The 19,893-nt window shown below is 32.8% G+C and overlaps 3 protein-coding genes across 3 annotated transcripts; 2 read left to right on the top strand and 1 right to left on the bottom strand.

Moving 5' to 3' along the window:
* Positions 1-9,871: 9,871 nt before the first annotated feature.
* Positions 9,872-11,152, bottom strand: LOC132904262 (protein GVQW3-like). Its single transcript, XM_060954189.1, has 2 exons — positions 10,315-11,152; positions 9,872-9,930 (listed from the first exon to the last, which is right to left on the bottom strand). Exons 1-2 carry the CDS (start codon positions 10,958-10,960, stop codon positions 9,887-9,889), a joined length of 690 nt encoding a protein of 229 aa, XP_060810172.1. The 5' UTR covers positions 10,961-11,152; the 3' UTR covers positions 9,872-9,886.
* A 2,864-nt stretch (positions 11,153-14,016) lies between these two features.
* On the top strand, positions 14,017-15,710 carry LOC106141292 (osteocalcin 2-like). The gene is made up of 4 exons (XM_060954064.1): positions 14,017-14,096; positions 14,740-14,800; positions 14,929-14,988; positions 15,088-15,710. Exons 2-4 carry the CDS (start codon positions 14,749-14,751, stop codon positions 15,708-15,710), a joined length of 735 nt encoding a protein of 244 aa, XP_060810047.1. The 5' UTR covers positions 14,017-14,096; positions 14,740-14,748.
* LOC106133788 (piggyBac transposable element-derived protein 4-like) lies at positions 15,639-17,881 on the top strand. The gene is made up of 2 exons (XM_013333620.2): positions 15,639-15,781; positions 15,914-17,881. Exon 2 carries the CDS (start codon positions 15,920-15,922, stop codon positions 17,774-17,776), a length of 1,857 nt encoding a protein of 618 aa, XP_013189074.2. The 5' UTR covers positions 15,639-15,781; positions 15,914-15,919; the 3' UTR covers positions 17,777-17,881.
* The last annotated feature ends 2,012 nt before the right edge of the window (positions 17,882-19,893 follow it).

Below are 19,893 nucleotides of genomic sequence, written 5' to 3' on the forward strand. Positions count from 1 at the left end.
TGTGGAACAATTAGACAAAAACAAAAAATGTTTAACAGTTTTTCTCGACTTAAAAAAAGCTTTTGACACCGTTTCTGTTCCAACTTTGATTCATAAATTGGAGACGAGTGGCATCAGAGGTATCGCACTCGATCTTCTGAAAAGTTACTTACCAGGTAGACGACAGAGGGTGAAGGTTGACAATGTCATTAGTGATGATATGAGCATAAGTTACGGCGTTCCGCAAGGTAGCATACTAGGTCCTACTTTATTTCTCGTTTATATCAATGACCTTGTCAACCTACACTTGGATGGTGGGAGTATAGTTACATATGCTGATGACACGGCATTGGTCTTTACTGGTGCTTGTTGGAACACGGTTTTCAAAAGGCAGAGGACGGCCTAGCCAGGGTTGCATGCTGGTTGAATCTATCTTTACTCACTCTTAATGTCTCTAAGACAAACTATATATGTTTCGCCAAAACCAAAAAATCGAACCCCAAACCTAACTTGAATTGCAATTGTCCTGAAATTCAAAAAGTATCGCAAACTAAATATTTAGGTATCATAATAGACCAACGCTTATCTTGGCATTTTCACATTGATTTCATAAATAACAGAATCAGAAAATTAATATGGATATTTAAAATTCTAAGACACATAGCAGACAAAAAACTTTTAAACCAAATTTATCTTGCTTTGGCTCAGTCAGTGATAGGTTATTGCATCACAGTCTGGGGTGGAGCAGGCAAAACAAAATTTCTTGAGGTGGAGCGAGCTCAACGTTTTTTACTAAAAGTCGTGTTCTTCAAACCATTTAGATTTCCAACATTAGAACTGTACTCCCTTTGTGACCTATTATCAATTAGAAAGCTATACGTACTACAGATAACATGAAACCTGCACAGGAACTTACCGTATAAACTTGCAGCTAATTCACGTAGAAGAAAACAAGTAGCAGCTAATAATTATTTAGCAAAAACTAAATTTGAAAAATATTAATTTATCTCGCAATCTTCATCACTTTATAACAAAATTAATGATAAACTGGACATCTATCCTATGCGACTACGTGAAGTTAAAGATAAAGTGACAAACTGGTTGAAAAGTTTAGGTTATGATGAGACTGAACTGTTAGTTAAGTAACCAAATAATTTTTTTTTTTAAATAGGTTTTCTTTGAATAAATTGTAGCCTTATGTTAAAGTAAATTGTAATATTTAATAGTTATATTTCTAAGTTTGAAATGTGTTAATGTAATGTATGATAAGAAGGAGCAGGTCCGCCTGCCACAAGCATTTGCTTAATAGGCGGCCCTCACATAACTTGTATACAATACACATTTTGGTTAACGAAATAAACTTTTTTATTACTATTTTTTATTATTATTACACTCTTAACTGAACATATAGCAGATTTTTTTCTAAATATTTATGCAGAACTAAATGCATAACTAGTTGCAACAGATATGATACAAAAAAGGAAACAAAAAAATTATGATTTACTAATATTTTAAGGAGAAAAAAGTACTCAATTAAAAAACATTGTTTCAAAGTGCGATTCATTTATTTGGACTGCAATAAACACATTTAACGATATTTTTCTAATTAAAAAATATAGAATGAGCCAGCTGCTTCTCATCTTGCGCAGATCGTAAAAGCTGGTCCAGAGAATGAGTCAACGTGGAATTATTATCCATCACTTTTTCGAATTCTTGATTTTACTATACGCCCCACCAACTTGATAAATGTGGCCTGTGTTTTATGGCAACAGGTCTGTCTACCCCCCCAAACACGTGAGACTATGATGTATGCTAATCCTAAAAGTCTTAACGTAAAGTACCCAATGTCCGACAGACCACCAATGATCGACACATAAAAAGTAAAATAAAAAAAGGATATACATACTAATGTTGTGTTTTTGAACGTAAACGAAGCATAGGTTAAAGACAAGGTTCATCCAGCTCTCACTGCAAGTGTCACTTTCTACATTCGGTCATTTTGATAAAAATGGCGGAGCTTTAAATATCGACCGGCAAAAGTTTTTAACGGAAATCCAGTTTTATTAGCGAAATCACTAAGGAGGTGAGTAAGGTTTATTGCTCATAACTTTTTTCGGTTTTGGTAAATTGAGACAGCTAATTATTTAACAGATGGGGACTCAAAGTCAATACTTCTTAATATTATTTTTTTTCAATTAGGTTACTTTTGAAGCAATTACTCGTTTTTCGATCATTGGTTTTTTTTATGCGCATGTTCCAATAATCGACAAATGTTGAAATTATTTTTGTTTTAAATACTTAAAAAATAAATAAAAAAAAGAACTGTTTCCAATAATCGACATAACTGTTTTTAAGAATGGCACCTAAAAACATTACACGCCGTTTCAAATGGCACAGGCGATAGATACAGTCAAGAGAGGAGAAAAAATTGGGACGGCAGCAAAAAAGTTTGGCGTACCCAGGATCACCTTACATGATTAAATTACTAGCAAGTCTCCAGTCACATGTTCAATGGGCCCTGGCACATATTTATCCACGAAAGAGGAACCAAAGATGAATTTCTTGACAGTGTACAACGCCTTCTCATTGACCATTTATGAATAATTTACTACTGTGTAAGTTTAATTGATATGATTAAAAAACTAATTGAAACTTGTTTTTTATTTCTTAATCATAATTTTATGTCACAAAGCTACTATTTGAAAATTTTAGGCTGGGTGCACGATTAATGGACCGCTAAATATTGGGTGACCATAAATAAAACATGTCGATTACTAGATCTCGATTATTGGAACATGTCGATAACTGGTTGTCGGTAAATGGATTTCTGCAGTCGAATATTAGGCAAAAAATACCATAAATTTATATTGGTATATCTTGTAAATTTTTATATCACATTCATTTCTACTTTAATATATCATGCAAAATACCCTAAAATTTTACTCAAAAGTGTTGCCAGATCATAAAATCTTATGTATTTAAAAAAAAATATATATATTTTTATCGATTTTAGTAACACAATCAATTCCAAATGTACAGCAAACAAATTATTTTTAAAGTAAAATATATAGATTGTTATAAAACCTAAACATATTGAAGCGGTCCCAAAATAACGCTTCTTACTAAGCGTAAATACTGTACATGTTCATAAATATCGATTTAATCGAAATCGTACGGGAAGTTAATAAGAACTTTTGAATGGCAACACTTAATTCGTTGTTACAAAGGAAACCACGAAAGGAAGTGAAATAAGATTACGAATCTTTTATTATAGAAAATCATTTTCACAAGTTCTAGGAAAAAAAAATAATACGTGATCATTAAATTATTAATAATTCAGTATTATAAGAGAATAACATTTATGTATACGTTCCTAGGGTAGTGTTGGGCCATCTCCTTTCCAATTACCCTGAAAATAAGAAAAGTCAAGCATAAATGTCTCTTCTCCAGTATCAATGTAGTTATTGCTTGGATCCCAAGTCATTCAGGAATCGAAGGTAATGAATCAGTAGATATGTGGGCTAAACAAGCTTCTACTTCAGGCTTTGAATGTCATTTCATTACTCCCGAGACCTTAGACTAAACTAAAACGCTTACCTTACCTAAAACATTAGACTAAGCTTAACCTCAATTAATAACTAATTGGAATAGACAATGGCAACATTCTCGTCAGCAAAAAGTGTCTGGTATAGAAAGATCCAACCAAACTTCCCAACGTCCCTTGTTTTTTCCGGCACCGTAACTTGGAGAAGTGGGAAACGTCAGTTATAATCCGAATGCGACTTAGCCATGTAGGGGAATGGAACCGTATATTGGATGGTTGCGCAATACTGGATACCACCTCATCTCTTCTATTAATGGCTCCATCTGTGTGAAATTTTTTAAATGACTACCTCCAAGCAATGGATTTAACTTTATTTTGTCTCCACTGCCATATTTTTTTCTCAGTTGACTGAAAAAATTCAAACAGTCTCTTGTCGTTCTTCAACTTTTTTAAATATTGATTTTGGAAGGTGTTTAAACTACGGTAAGTTATGTTTTATTGTTTAATTACGTTTCAAGCAAATAGTTTTTAAACTATATGGTAAGTTTTCTGTCAAAGTTTGAACGAAAGAATTTTTTGTAGGTCATTTTGTGAACAGTAGGTATATTCCTCAATATTGGACACTTAGCAACCTTCAATATTGGATATCCAGTATTGGGTAAATAAAAATAACACTAGTGTTAAAAATGTATGATTTCATATATTTTTTTGGATGGCGGATTTACCGAACAAAACGCAGAAAAAAATGGAATCCGCTTTCGATTCAAAAAGCATATAATGTTATAATTATCAGCTTTACAAGTATTTGGTGTTCCTAAGTCAACTTTAGAAAGCTACGTCAAAAAACGCCCCAAGACAGTAGATGAGTTGATAGAAACGAAATTATTCCTATATTGTTAAAATTATAGTTAAAAATAAATATATATTGAAAAAATTATTATATTGGATATCCAATATTAGAACGTTACTTTATATTTAGATGTCTAATATTTAGAAAACAGTCTATCGTGGTGGTGGTGTGGTCAGACAGGTGACAGCACCGGCAATGTAAACATTAGGTTCCGTATTGTTAATTGTAAAAAAATTAAATTTAATGTAATTTATCTAAGTAAACTAATAAAATGTGTAGTTGAATAGTGACAGAGTGCGTGTGAGTGTTATCTCAAAAAACAATACAGAGACAACAAAGATTTAAACATTACAATATCACGTACATTTCATACGAATGCAGAGATTAAAACAGACAGAAGTGGTTCTATAAAATGTGTCCCGGACATTCGACAAAAAAAAAACAGTGAAGTAACAATAATAATATTATAGATATCGTGCAAAAGTCGATAATTTTCAATAAGTTATAACCGTTTCTATTTCAAATTCAAAATTGGACTTTGAACTTTCGCACTTCTTTGATTTATGTTGCATGAATCTTCGTTATGAGACACGTAATGCCATCTAGCGTAGAGTAGCAAGATTATCTATCGATCATAGATCATATTTCAACTGGATAATAGAGGGCGCTATACACTATAATTATGGAAAATACATGCGCTAAATGTAAACAAATAATTAAAGGCAGGAGATTTTTAACATGTAGTAGCTGTAAACAGTCCTATGACCGGAGTTGTTCAAATACCGAAAAAAGATATTGTATTATGACACCAGAGCAAAAGATGTGTTGGAAGTGTAGTGAATGTCTTGTCAACAAAAAGCAAATTAAATCAAACAGCAAGACTACGCCTAAGAACAATGAGGCTAAAAGTACTCCACATACATCTTCTCATACAAAAAAACATCGTACACCTACCACTTTGAAGGAATTGGGATCTTCAATAAACACAACGAATGATAATGACGGGATGAATAAAGGGACAACAGTCCTGTATATTAATTGCAGAGAATGAAGTATTGGAAATATCTGAAAATTTGCTTGAAAACAAAAGCACTAATTGTATAATTAATTTACCAACGGAGAATTCATTTGAATCTTTGTTCATTGAGGGCGACGATGGAGAGGATATAGGACTCTCTTCTCCAGACTGTTGTCTCCAAAAGCCGAAGCTTACCAGACTTAAGGGGTTACGATATACAAAGATTACAGGACATGGAGAACTCTATTAAAGACCTTGAAAAAAAGCTAGCATCAGCGCATCAGGAAATAGATAATGTTAATACTGAAAATACAAAACTCAAGAAAATTATATCAAGTAAAGATCAGAAAATTTCACAACTACTGAATATCTGCGGATCAACAAAGAAACCAGCAAAGCAAAAATCCCGTAAACCAATATTATTGAACCATAGTTGTACTCATCTCGGTCAGTCGCCCAGAGATGGAGCTAGTAGCACCGATGGCAGGGAAAATAATGAAGACTCCAAGGATGACAGTGACGCTGACAGCATTGTTGACACTGACAGTGGTAGATAGCAAAAAGAGCAAGTAGTGTTGAATGTTGAAAAACAAAATAGTTTAAGTAATTCATTATTTATAGAAAATATAAGTGGAAGGGAATCACAGCCACACCGAGTAAAATGATTTTGTCGGATGAGAGAGGAAAAGGTATGCGAAATATATTACAAAGTCTTCTAGACCCTAATTATTTTGTTACGTGTATCATGAAACCATATGCTGCAACTGATCAGATTTTATATTCTTGTAAAATGTTCTGCAATAACTACACCAAGAATGATTACATAATCATATTAACAGGCACTCATGACAAAAACCCTCTGAAATTACAATCTTATTTATACTGCAATTTACACCAACTTTTAAACACAAATATTTTGGTGGATGAGATTTCTCAAAATAATTATTTGAATGTGTTTTTTCTTAATAATATAATAAAAACAACGTGTAATAGCTTTGATAATGTATACTTATTTGACACATTTTGTAACTATGAGGGAAAGTTGTACTTTGATAAAGTAGGGACATGTAGAATAATTTTGAGACAAATATTACAAATATATTATAGGAAAAAATATTTTGATTACAAAAATAGTATTATGTCCTCGTACTTAAAGTCATTCAAAAGAAATCAGCAAAGTATAAACACGGATGTAGGATTCTCAACTACATCTCAGGATGTTTCCACACAAACTGATAAAATTACAGCCAGTAATGATGATTTTTTTCGTGAATAAATTGGACAATGACAGTGAATCTTGTATACGTTTAAATATCTTTCACCAAAATTTATGTGGAATAAATAGCAAAAAGTATGAGTTAGAACTATACCTGGACTCACTTGAAATGGAGATACATTACACTTGTGTCACCGAACATTTTTTTAAAATCAATACTGTCTCAGTATTTGCTATGGACGGCTACAATATGGCAACATATACTGTTAGACCTTAGAAATCTAGAGGGGGTTCGCTCATATTAAAATTAGGAAATAGAGATTGCAAAGAAATACCTATCTGTAAAAAATTGTATAAATGTGAATATTTTGAATTATGTGGTGTGAGAGATATTGAAACCAATCTTAATATATTTTGTTTGTATAGAAATCCAATTGACAAAAACTTTAAAGATTTTATAAGTTGCTTGGAAAAATTATTGGACTACAGTTTTAATAGAAAATGCATAATTTGCGGAGACTTTAACGTCGATGTTCTCATTAATGACCAACAGAAGCATGACTTTTTAAATTTATTCAATAGTTATGGTTTTAGAGTCCTTATAGACAAAGAATATACTTTTAAGCGCGGTTTATCATGTCTTGACAACTTTATAACAAACTTACCAGAACAACATATTATTGGCACAGAAGTTGATCACAATAATTTAGCAGATGGCCATGCTGCATTAATTTGTAAATTATCAATTGATAAAAATTCTGATTTTATAAGTAAAGGGCAGCATTTCATTATAGAGAGGAGATTTTATAATGACAGGAATAACAAATTATTTCGTGAGAAGCTTCAACAGTATCATTGGACACAAATGGGGATTAACGGGTTTTTAAAGAATATTAAGGAGATTTACTGTACATGCTTCAAAAGAAAGAAACGACGCATTTATTATAATAAAAGAAAAACAACATGGGTTACAAAAGGCATTAAGGTAGCTAGTAAAATGAAGCGTTTTCTATGTAATTGTGTTAAATCAGAAACCAATGAAACAGTTAAATTATATAGGTCGTCTTACATTAGAATTTATAAAAGGGTATTAAAATGTGCCAAAAAGAATGCAGTAGATTTAGAAATAAGGGAGTCAAAAAACTTGTCAAAGAGTGTCTGGAAAGTAGTCAATAAGTATAGATTGAAATCGAGTAAAATAAATAAAAATGATACAATTGTCTTAGAAGGGAACAATAAAATCATGATAAGAGACCAACAGGAGGTGGCAGATTTATTTTGTAGCCAATTCACTGTAAAACTTCCCGCTAAACTTGCTTATGACAACACCATAGACTTACTGAAGGTCAATAGCGATAGGATAAGAAAAGAAATGCAATGGAAAATGGTTACACCTTATGAGATTAAAATGGTTTTAAAATCAATGGATGGTACAAAATCCTGTGCGTATGACGAAATATCTATCAACGTAATTAAGGATAATATTGACATTTTAGCAAAACCTTTGACATATTTTTTCAATTTGTGTGTTAAACAGCACGTATTCCCGGAACAACTGAAAATCGCACGGGTAATTCCGATCCATAAGAAAAGTTCTAAAGGAGATCCAAAAAATTTCAGACCAGTATCCGTGCTATCAGTATTTTCCAAAATATTCGGTAGGCTTATAAAGGTGAGGTTATTGGAACACCTAAATACTAATAATATACTGGGTGATGAACAATATGGGTACAGAACAAACAGAACAGAACAGAACAATATGGGTACAGTACAAAGGATGCTATTGACGCACTGGTTAACGAAATAGTCGCAAAAATAAATGACAAACAGAGGGTTGCCAGCATTTTTCTAGATTTCAGTTCCGCATTTGATTTAGTTGACCATGACATCTTAATACAGAAGCTGGAACACTATGGAATACGCGGAGACTTACTTTTATTATTCAAATCTTATTTAGAAAACCGAAAACAATTTGTGGAGCTTAAAGAGGTGCGGGATGATAATTGTGAACATACAATAAAATCTAAACTCCTAGCGGTTAGGAGAGGGGTACCACAAGGATCTATATTAGGGCCTATTCTCTTTCTTATATTTGTAAATGACGTAATCAAATTCATTTTAAGTAGACATCCTGATATAAAAATTGTTTTATTTGCTGATGACACTAACGCTGTCATATCAGATAACAATATCGCTGATTTGAACGATAAGGTTAATTTAATTTTAAATGCTTTTGACATATGGTTTAGAAATAATAATTTAAAACTGAATGACGCTAAGACTAAGGTAATATTATTTAAATCGACATCTAGAAATTCTGACAATCTTGACATTAATCTTAATGGAAATATAGTAGCAGCTGTAAGCAGTGCAACATTTTTGGGTGTACATATAGACGAATTTCTTAATTGGAAAAAAGAACTTGGAGCCCTAGAGGCTGCGATATCATCGGCATGTTATGTAATTAGAGCCCTCCGCAACGAGATAAAATTAGTTCACCTAAAGAAAGTATATTTTGCACTAGTAGAGTCTAAATTAAGATATAGTATTAAGTTATGGGGCAATAGCTACCAGTACAATCAAGATAGAGCTTTTGAATTGCAAAAGCGGGCCATCCGAGCAATGGTAGGTATACCGCCATGGGAGTCCTGCGAGGAACATTTCAAAAGTTTAGGTATATTGACAGTTCCTAGTTTGTACCTTTTAGTCCTATTGGTAGATTTAAAAAAGCGATTGCCTATTTTGGAGTCTGAGGAGAAAAGACAAGCACGTGAGAGAACTCGCAGAAGAGCTCTAGAGCAAAACATAGTGCCTCATTTATGTGTAGCGAAACACAGTGCCCAATATCAAGCTCGTAAAGCTTTTAACAAGTTGCCTAATGAAATAAAGGATATAAGAAGTCTTGGACTATTTAAGAAAAAATTGACATTTTATTTACTACAAAAAATTTTTATTCAGTTCATGGCTATTATAAATGAAATTCGTGGTTATGCATTTTATATTAAATTGATTGGTTTTGATTTTTAATCTTCATTTTTATTTTGACATTGTTAAATTTAAATTGTAAGTATAATTTGGATCACCCGTGTTTAGTTAAGTAGTTAGTAAGTACTTCAATTCAAACACAATGTAAAAATTGTTAGTGAATAAATAAATAAAAATATCCAATATTGAGGAACATAAAAATTTTATAGCGACTTTTGTAACTTTCAAAAAAAAATATTATACTACTCTGTCAAGAAAGTAGCAGGAAAAGATCAATAATACACAAACTGTTTGTTATTCATCCAAATTTATTTTATCACCTTCAAAATATGCTCCTTTAGAAACGATACACTTACGCCAACGAATAATCCAATCATCAAAATATTTTTTAAACGCTGTTTCCGGAATTGAGGTCAGTTCTCGCCGCGAATTCTCTTTTATGTCTTCTACCGATTGAAAACGGGTGCCACGAAGTGGTAATTTGAGTTAAGGAAAAAGAAAAAAGTCGGCTGGAGCCATATCTGGTGAATATGGTGGTTGCTCGATGGTATTTGTTGAGTGTTTGGTTAAAAATTCGTTCACAATGATGGCCTTGTGCGAAGGTGCATTATCATGGTGCAAAATCCAAAAATTTTCTTTCCACAAATCTGGCCTTTTTCGTCGGATTTGCTCTCTTAAACGCCGCATAACACTCAAATAATATTCCTTATTTACCGTTTGACCTTCCGGCAAGAATTCCGAGTGCACAACACCGCGATAGTCAAAGAAAACAGTCAACATGACTTTGACTTTTGAACGACTTTGGCGTGGTTTTTTCGGTTTCGGTTCAGTTGGAAGGCGCCATTCCGAAGCTTGTTGACTAGTTTGCATGTCAAACTCGTAAACCCACGTCTCGTCACCAGTAACAATGCGTTTCATGAATGTTGGGTCGGAATTGACTCGTTCTAGCATGTCCTCAGCGACTCTCATGCGATTGAGTTTTTGAAAAAAATTCAGGTCTTTTGGGACTAGCCGAGCGGCAACATGTTTCATACCCAAATTATTAGTTAAAATGGTACGGATCGACTCGTGAGATACAGAAAGTTCGGTGGCTATCTCTCTCAAAGTTGAATGAGGATTTTCAGTCACTATTTCCTTCACTTTTGCGATGTTAACTTCAGTTGCAGACGTTGATGGCCTACCAGAGCGAGGCAAATCTTCCATCACATCTCGACCGCTTTTGAACGCTTTGTACCACTCATAAGCACGAGTTTTTGATAAAGTCGATTCACCGTAAGCCTTCTGTAACATTTTCAGTGACTCCGAACACGATATTCCATTGGCAATGCAAAATTTAAGACAAACTCTTTGTTCGATGTTTTTATCCATTATGAAATTAGCAATACACACTAGATATGATATAACTAAAAATAGCACTGTATTTAATGTAAACAACAGATGCAACTCAAACTCCGCGCCAAAATGGAAAACAGTTGTGCCAATCTAACAACAACAATAAAAACAAAAATTTGAATTTGGAACCATAAATAAATAATCCATTCCCGATACTTTTCTGACTGAATGTATATCAGTAACGAGTGAAGATTAATGTCTAATTTTATCATAAATTGTAGATTGTACATGAATGTACCTTGGCTGTGATTATAAAAAATATATGTTATTTTAATTATAATTGTATCCTTTTTTCAATTTACAAAAAGTATCCAGTATTTGGTTCCGTTCCCCTATGTATCCCTGTCTTCCTCCATAAACTGCGAATTAGAGACGCTTTTATCTGTAAATGTGGTTTGGATGAAGCTAATCTTAATCATATAATTTTCAACTGCCCCAAACTGGTGGTCCATCTTCGTAACATAATTCCGACTAACTTTCCCCATCTAAATTTAGACAATAATTCATTTCTTCCTCTTTTCCACACCCGTTTCTTTTATATTATTGCAAAGTTCCTAACTAAAAATAACCTAAGACTATTGTTCCCATTACAATTTCTATTTCTTCCTACCTCCGAAATCTTTTCTTATGTGCCTTGTTCTACAAAACTTTCATACCGTTTCACATTCACTACACATTATAAATAAATAAATAAATAAATAAATATATACGGGACAAATTACACAGATTGAGTTAGCCTCGAAGTAAGTTCGAAACTTGTGTTACGAGATACTAACTCAACGATACTATATTTTATAATATAATACTTATATAGATAAACATCCAAGACCCAGGACAATCAGAAAAAGTTCTTTTCTCATCATGCCCTGGCCGGGATTCGAACCCGGGACCTCCAGTGTCACAGACAAGCATACTACCGCTGAGCCACAGAGGCCGTCAATTAATTATAATCATTAACTTGTCTTCTCTTTTACTAACAATACCTACCTGTTGTGTTTGTACATTTGTTAATTAACTAATTTGTGTTTGTACATCGTTGGTGGCAACATTGCCTCGTTTAGATAACATTTCGCTCGTGTTTTAATATTTAATTTTATTTGAAATACTGTATATTTTAGTAGTGAAAGTAGTGACAATTTAAAGTGTACATTGTGAATAACCACATAATATTATTCAAGAAAGTAATCAGCTGATTTCCAAAGTAAACAAAAGATAAGTTATAATGTCGTACCCTCAAGTTGATAATATTTGAACTTCTGAAAATTATACCCACAACTACCTGAAAAGTCAGCTGTCAAAATCAATTGACAACGTCAAAATTGAATCTGATATACGTAGTGTTGCCAGATATACAACATTTACCAACATTATTGGAAGATTAAAATCCTTGGAAAATGTCGTACAAAATTACTTGCGGAGGATGCAACAATATTATTCAAGACAAAATTTATCTAAAATGTGATGGTTGTAAACAATATTATGACCTAATCTGTGCTAATATTCCTGAAAAAAGATTTCTTAATACGATGACTAAGGAACACAAAGATGCCTGGATGTGCGTGGTTTGTAAAAGTAAACAGCCTAAAAAAGACAATACTAACACCCCTATTCGTGCATCCATTGACGGTGTCACAATGCAACGTGGAGCAGCTACGAAAAGTCCTGTACTTATATCTTGACTTGTCAATATATGAACAGCATAATTATGATAGCACTTTACCTTCAGATAGTGATAATGAGGATCAGATTTCTCAACTACAACGTAAAGTAACTCAATTAAAGGGGGAACTAATTTTAGCCAACGGTAAAATAAATGAATTAAATACTGAAAATGACAAATTAAAGAAAACTATCACAGAATTAAAGTCAAAAGAACAACAATCATCGTAAAGTCGATGCAAGTCTTTGACTCAAATTGAAAAACCAGAGAATAATAATATTTTTGGAACGAGCAAAGCAAGAAAGAAGAGCTATGACAACAAGAGCCAAAAAGTAAAGACACTGGAAAGGAATATGGTACATGAAGAGACAAAAATTTGTATGATCAGTACGAAAAGCAGGAATAAGATACTCTCTATTGCTGAAAATACTTTCGGGAATTGCAAAATCTGCCACTATTTGAAGCTAAATTGCGGAATATACCATTTAATCAAAGATTAAGACGACAAATTAAAGGATTACACGCGTAAAGATTTTTGCATCATCTTTATTGGAGAGGAAGATTTAAAAAAAACTAATAACTATTTTGACTTAGTGTAACACTTAAGAGATACATTAAAGTTAATTACTCATACTAACATTGTAATATGTTTGCCGACATTTATTTGTAACAATCTTTCAACTATTTTTAATTGGAGATTAGAATGTTTTAACAATTTATTATACCTCGACATTCATACACATTCTTATGCATATTTATTGGACTCTAATTTAAATCTCACGTATGACTATGATATGTTTTATATTCGAAATGGATTAATTAATAATAAAGGTATAAAAAAAGTAATTGACGAGCTAGGATTATTAGTTTTAGATATTTTAAGCTATGATTATGACATAAGTAAGAAAATAATAGATGATCTGATGCAAAATTAACTATTTTACATCAGAACATTGCAGGGTTGCTTAATAAATTAGATTTGCTATCTATACATATAGATGAATTGGTGGAGAAAAACTTTTTTTTTTTTTTTTATATATACGGGACAAATTACACTGATTGAGTTAGCCTCGAAGTAAGTTCGAAACTTGTGTTACGAGATACTAACTCAACGATACTATATTTTATAATAAATACTTATATAGATAAACATCCAAGACCCATTTCATTGATGTTATTTCGCACATCCGATCAAATACTGTTACAAGTCGAAAAATCGTGATTTTGAGTTAACCACTCGATCCATATTAAAATTCTCTATTAAAATCAAATATCGTTGTAACTTTAGTTACAAAAATGTCCGCGTGAGGGCGTTGTGGCGGTTTATTACTAAGCAAGTTTTCGCATGACACGTCCTTGAATAGTGTTACGTGTCACATTGAAACGAGCGGTAGTGTTTGTCGCCCGCGTAAAAACCGTTGTAACTTGAAATAAGACACTAATACAGAAAAGGTAAGTGTATTATCCATTTAAGATTATTCTTATAAAATGTAATATTTTTTGTTATAACAATACTTGTCCTAACAATTTATCTTGTAGTTGGTTTATATTTGTAATATAATGTTACATTTCAGTTTATAACAAATAAAATACCCAGTACTATCTTGAAAAGTGATACATTTTAATTTGCCACCATTAATAAAAAAATATTGTAATATTATGAGTTGTTGCAGTTTTTAATAATTTGTTTGTTTGATATTTTTTGTAATTTAAGTAAGATAGAGATTAATTTTGCCATATTACCCTATTCAACATTTTTCCAAAAGATTTTTATTTATAATTTAAAACAACGTAACCGTTATTTAACTTTATTACCATATTTGAGAAACCAATTTGTTTGCATTATACTGTTTGGTTTAATTTAAATAGAACGAATTGTCATTGTAACTATGTTTATGATGATAATGTCTTACATCGTATCATTAAAAGTATCTAAATGTAGCATTGTTTGAAATTATAATGGTATATTCTACTTCATAAATTTTTAAATAAGTACCTACCTACCTCTTAGCTGCGACAAAAATATGTTGTATCTGTATGTAGGTACTTAGCACTTAGTTACTGATTATGTCCATATTTTAAATAACACTTTCAGGCTTGAATAATGAGGAGAGTCGACAGAATATTGGATTTGGCAAAAGCATTAAAGGACGAAGGTAAATAACAGTATAATAACAGATTCATCACTGGTTATTGGTTAACTATAATTAATAATTGGTTAAACATGAATTTAAAATTATTAATTTTGTCGATGTTATGTTGCTGACCAAATTGTTTTTTTCAGAATCCGATAATATACGAGAGAAAGAGAATATTGAGCCTACCGTTTCGCCTTCAATAATACGTATGTAGTCTTTGGCTTTAACCTTCTCTTTTAATTTTGCAGGATAAATGACTTATCATACACATAACCTTTTAACGCTTTTTTTATATTTGATTTCAGATTCTACTCATGGCGCTAATCCTATACAAGACAATATTTCTAAAGAAAAATCGTCATCAGATTCTTCAAATTCATCGAGTTCCAGTTCGTCGTCATCATCCTCATCGGATACAGTATCTATCATAGAAGGCTCCGAAGCCAGCTTTGTAGAAGACTCCGATGATTCCGTAAGAGATCCTGATTTTGTAAGACCAAATAATAAAGGAGTTGTTATTAGAGAGACCGATGATAGTGATCATGAAGATGCTTCTGGCCTATCAACTGTTGTTATAGAACCTGTACCAACATCATCAAACAATTTGCAATCTCTAACTGGTTTAGATTCACAGAGGAAAAATACAAGGAAACGTGTAGCAAATCCTAAAGAGTGGAGGCAAAATAAAGCAAAGTTTCTTCGAAACACAGGTTTAGAATATAAAACTAAAAAAAATATAACAAAACGAGCTAGATATGTAAAACCACCATGTAATGAAAAATGCCGTCTAAAATGTGCAGAAAAGATAACAGCGGAAGACCGGACTGCTATTTTTAAATACTATTGGGAACTTAACCCTAGAAAGCTAACGTTCGTCAAAATGACGACTACTGGCAACATTTTTCTATCTCCCTCTAACACCGGTTAGCTTACGCACGTGATGTTTTGGGCCAACTCAGTGACCGCCTAGCTGCGACGCGTGGCACTCGTGCGCATCCGGTAAGTACTTTGGTTTTTGATATACCTAGCTTGTAGTCGTCATTTTGACGAATGATTAGCTTTTGTGTAACTTTTGCTCGTACTTAGTACAAAACTTAATCTTACATTTAGTATTGTTTTATTGCGTTATAGTGAACCATGGCGGCGAGGTCGATTATCACCGATGCAGAAATAGTTGCGGCACTCGAAAATGAAGAGTATGACGATTTGTCTGACAGTGAGACTGAGGATAATTTATTAGTGGATGATGTGGAAAGCGACTACCAAGATGAACCTGTGAACGAAGAACCTGAACACGTTTCTTCATCATCTTCAGACGGTGAAGGGCCACATGAAAATCCATCCAACGCCAATCCACCCAGTACTCGACAACACGAAGGTTCATCAGCATCCAGTAATATCATTACCTTATCTCAAAGTAGTATTCGAGGCAAAAATCGTCATACTTGGTCTACTAGAAAAGGACAGACATCATCGCGAACTTCAGTTATAAATATTGTCCGTATGGCAAGAGGGCCAACCAGATCAGTGAAAAATATTACAGAACCCCTAGGATTGTTTGAATCTTTTCTGACGGATGAAATTTATGGCGAAATACTAAAATGGACCAATGTTGAAATAGCCATCAGGAAACAAACCTATAAGACTGAAACTTCAACTCAAAATAACGTTTGCAAAGAAGAACTGAAAGCTCTTTTCGGTATATTTATACTGGCAGCTGCTCTCAAGGATAACCATCTCACAAGTGATGAATTGTTCAGTACAGAATTTTGCGGTACTCGCTACGTATCTTGTATGAGTCGTGAAAGGTTTGATTTCCTTGTAAGGTGCATTCGATTTGATGATCGTGAACTAAGAATTCAAACCATCGAGTCTGATCCACTCACACCTATACGAAAAATATGGGATATTCTCATGGTGCAGTGTCGAGAAAACTATATTGCTGGTACCAATGTAACTATTGATGAGCAACTGCTGGCATTCCGAGGACGCAGCAAATTCAAAATGTATATCCCCAATAAGCCAGCGAAGTACGGCCTGAAAATTGAAATGATGTGTGACAGTGGTACTCGTTATATGATTGATGCTTTGCCATATCTCGGAAAAGGAACTAATACAGGAGGATTACCTCTCGGAGAATATGTTGTCAAGGAGATTACTCGCAGCATTCATGGATCAAACAGAAACGTTACAACTGACAACTGGTTTACGTCTATCCCCTTAGCCAAAAGTTTGCTACAGCAACCTTACAAGTTAACTATTGTCGGAACTTTGCGGGCAAACAAAAGAGAAATACCAGAGGCCATGAAGAATAATAGAACTAGAAGAATCGGAACTTCCATATTTTGCTATGATGGGCCACTTACGCTTGTATCATACAAACCTAAGCCAAGCAAGATGGTTTACTTGGTGTCCTCGTGTGACGAAGAAGGAACTGTGAATCCCACGAACAATAAACCAGAGATCATAAATTTTTATAATTCAACGAAAGGTGGGGTAGACACATTTGATCAGATGTGTTCAAATATGTCTTGCAATCGTAAAACTAACCGATGGCCCATGTGCATGTTTTACGGAATGCTGAATATATGTGGAATAAACTCCTACATTATCTATTGTCATAACGTTTTGACATCTGGAGGAAAGCCTTTATCCCGAAGAAGCTTTATGAAAAAGCTACATGAACAACTCGTAGAACCATGGCTAAAACACAGGCTCGAAACACCAACGATGACACGAAAAATAAAGGACCTAATACGAGATGTGCTCAGCACCAAGCAAGTTACTCAAGACCCAATTGACCACGCACCTGGTCCATCAGACAGTAGAAGTTCTCTGACGTCTGGAGACACAACAGCAAAGAAAAGAAAGACCTGTGGTGTGTGCTCCTATAAAAAGAGGCGCATGACGAAGAACAGTTGCAGCAATTGCAACATACCTATATGTGGTGAACATAACATTGACTTTTGCCCAACTTGTGCCAAAAAAAACTAAGTTCCTATTGTTGTTTTTCTTTCATTATGTTGTAATGTTATTAGTTTATAAGAAGAAAAGTTTAGTTTATTTTTAGTTTTTTGTTTTTTTAGTTTTAAGAAGCAAAGTGCCTAATTGATCTCGAAAATGGTAGGTCTCATTAAAAATTATTTTTTTATGTCATTTATAAATAAATATGATTCTTTATCTATGAATTCTATTATTTATATCCTATAAAATAAATAAATACAATAAAAGTTATAATATATTTTACTAATTTTATATAAAGTGGTATTAAAATATGTTCGTCAAAAAGTCGAATGATTAGCTTATTAAGGTAGTTCTATAACGTTAGCTATCTAGGGTTAAAGATATTAATAGACAGAGAGATATGATCAATAAAAATATGACTGCAATTAACCGGAAATATAGATACACAACAACTGAAAAAGGAAGGAATATGAACAATGCTTTTTATTTTACAGTTCGGAATGTGAAAATAAGAGTGTGCAAAACATTTTTTATGAATACTCTTGATATTAATAATAGAAACATACAGACAATATTGAAAAAAAGGTCACACGTTCATATAATTGATGAGGATAAAAGAGGTAAACACAACAACCATCATAAGTTACCTGATGAGATAAAGGCAGGTGTTAGACAACATATTAATAGTATTCCTCGTATAGAGAGTCACTTTTTAAGGCAACAAACTTCCAAAGAATACATTGAGGGTGGAAAAACTATAGTGGACTTGCACAATGATTATAAATCTGAATGCGAAAGGAATGGCAAACCTTTTGCAAATTATGTTATGTATGCCAAAATATTCAATACTGAGTTTAATCTTTCATTTTTTATACCGAAAAAAGATAGATGTGAGTTGTGTGTCGCATACGAAAACGCAGAAGGGGAAGATAAAGAAAAAATAAAATATTTGGAACACTTGGAAGAAAAGAAACTTTCACGAGAAGAAAAACAGCGTGATAAGGACTCTGATTCTGATAATATTGTTGCTGTGTATGATTTGCAGGCTGTTCAACCAATTCCAAGGGGTACGGTTTCCGTATTCTACTATAAAAGTAAGTTGAACTGTTTAAATTTTACAATAACTGATATCAAAAACAAAAAGACTGAATGTTATTTTTGGCATGAGGGTATCGGTAACCGAGGTGCAGATGAAATTGGTAGCTGTATTTTTAAATATATTGAAAAAATTACATCTTTATACAACAATAAAAAGGTAAATATTGTTTTCTATTCTGATAATGCCAGTGGTCAGAATAAAAACCGCTTTATAACAGCAATTTACATGTATTGTGTAATTAAATTTGATAATTGAAATTCCATTACGCACAAGTTTCTCATTACCGGTCATACACAAAATGAAGGGGATGCCGTACATTCGGTTATTGAAAAGAGTATCAAAAGGCATCTCAAATCCGGGCCTATTTACGAACCTTCACAGTATATACAGATTATGAAAGGTGCTAAAAAATCTGGTGAGAAATATAACGTCAACGAATTGTCTTACCATGATTTTATATCTTTGAAAAAGTTGGCAAACGACTTGAAAATGAAAACAATAACAAAAATTTCTGAAATGAAAGTTATTAAAATTGAGGCTGAATCCCCGGATATTTTGTACTACAAAAATTCTTTTGCTGATGAAGATTTTTCTACATTAAAACTATTAAAAACCATTCCTATATTACCTCCTTTGAAGCCTGCTTATTTGGGACCAATAGCTTTAAGTGAAAATAAAAAGTCTGATTTAAAAAGTCTGTTAAAGTCTAATCATATACCTAAGTTCTATGAAGGATTTTATAAAAGTCTTTTCCAAGATAATGATTAAGTGTTGTTTACTAAGTATGTTCTGTAGGCTGTGATTATTTTACTAAGATTACTAGCAAGGGTATTATTGATAAGAGGATTATTGATTATGTCATTAAGTACAAAAATTTTATTAGTTTCATAGAAGAGCGAAGTAATACCTAGTAATAAGGTATTTTTTTCGAAGATTTTTAAAGATTGTTAAGTTTTTTTTGTGTTCTCATAATTGTAGGTTGTGTTTTTTGTTACTACGAGTATTATTACTGTACGGGTATTAATTATAGGGTTGATTATGTGCCATA

This window comes from Amyelois transitella, chromosome W (assembly GCF_032362555.1).
Source record: "Amyelois transitella isolate CPQ chromosome W, ilAmyTran1.1, whole genome shotgun sequence".
NCBI classification, from domain to species: Eukaryota; Metazoa; Arthropoda; class Insecta; order Lepidoptera; family Pyralidae; genus Amyelois; species Amyelois transitella.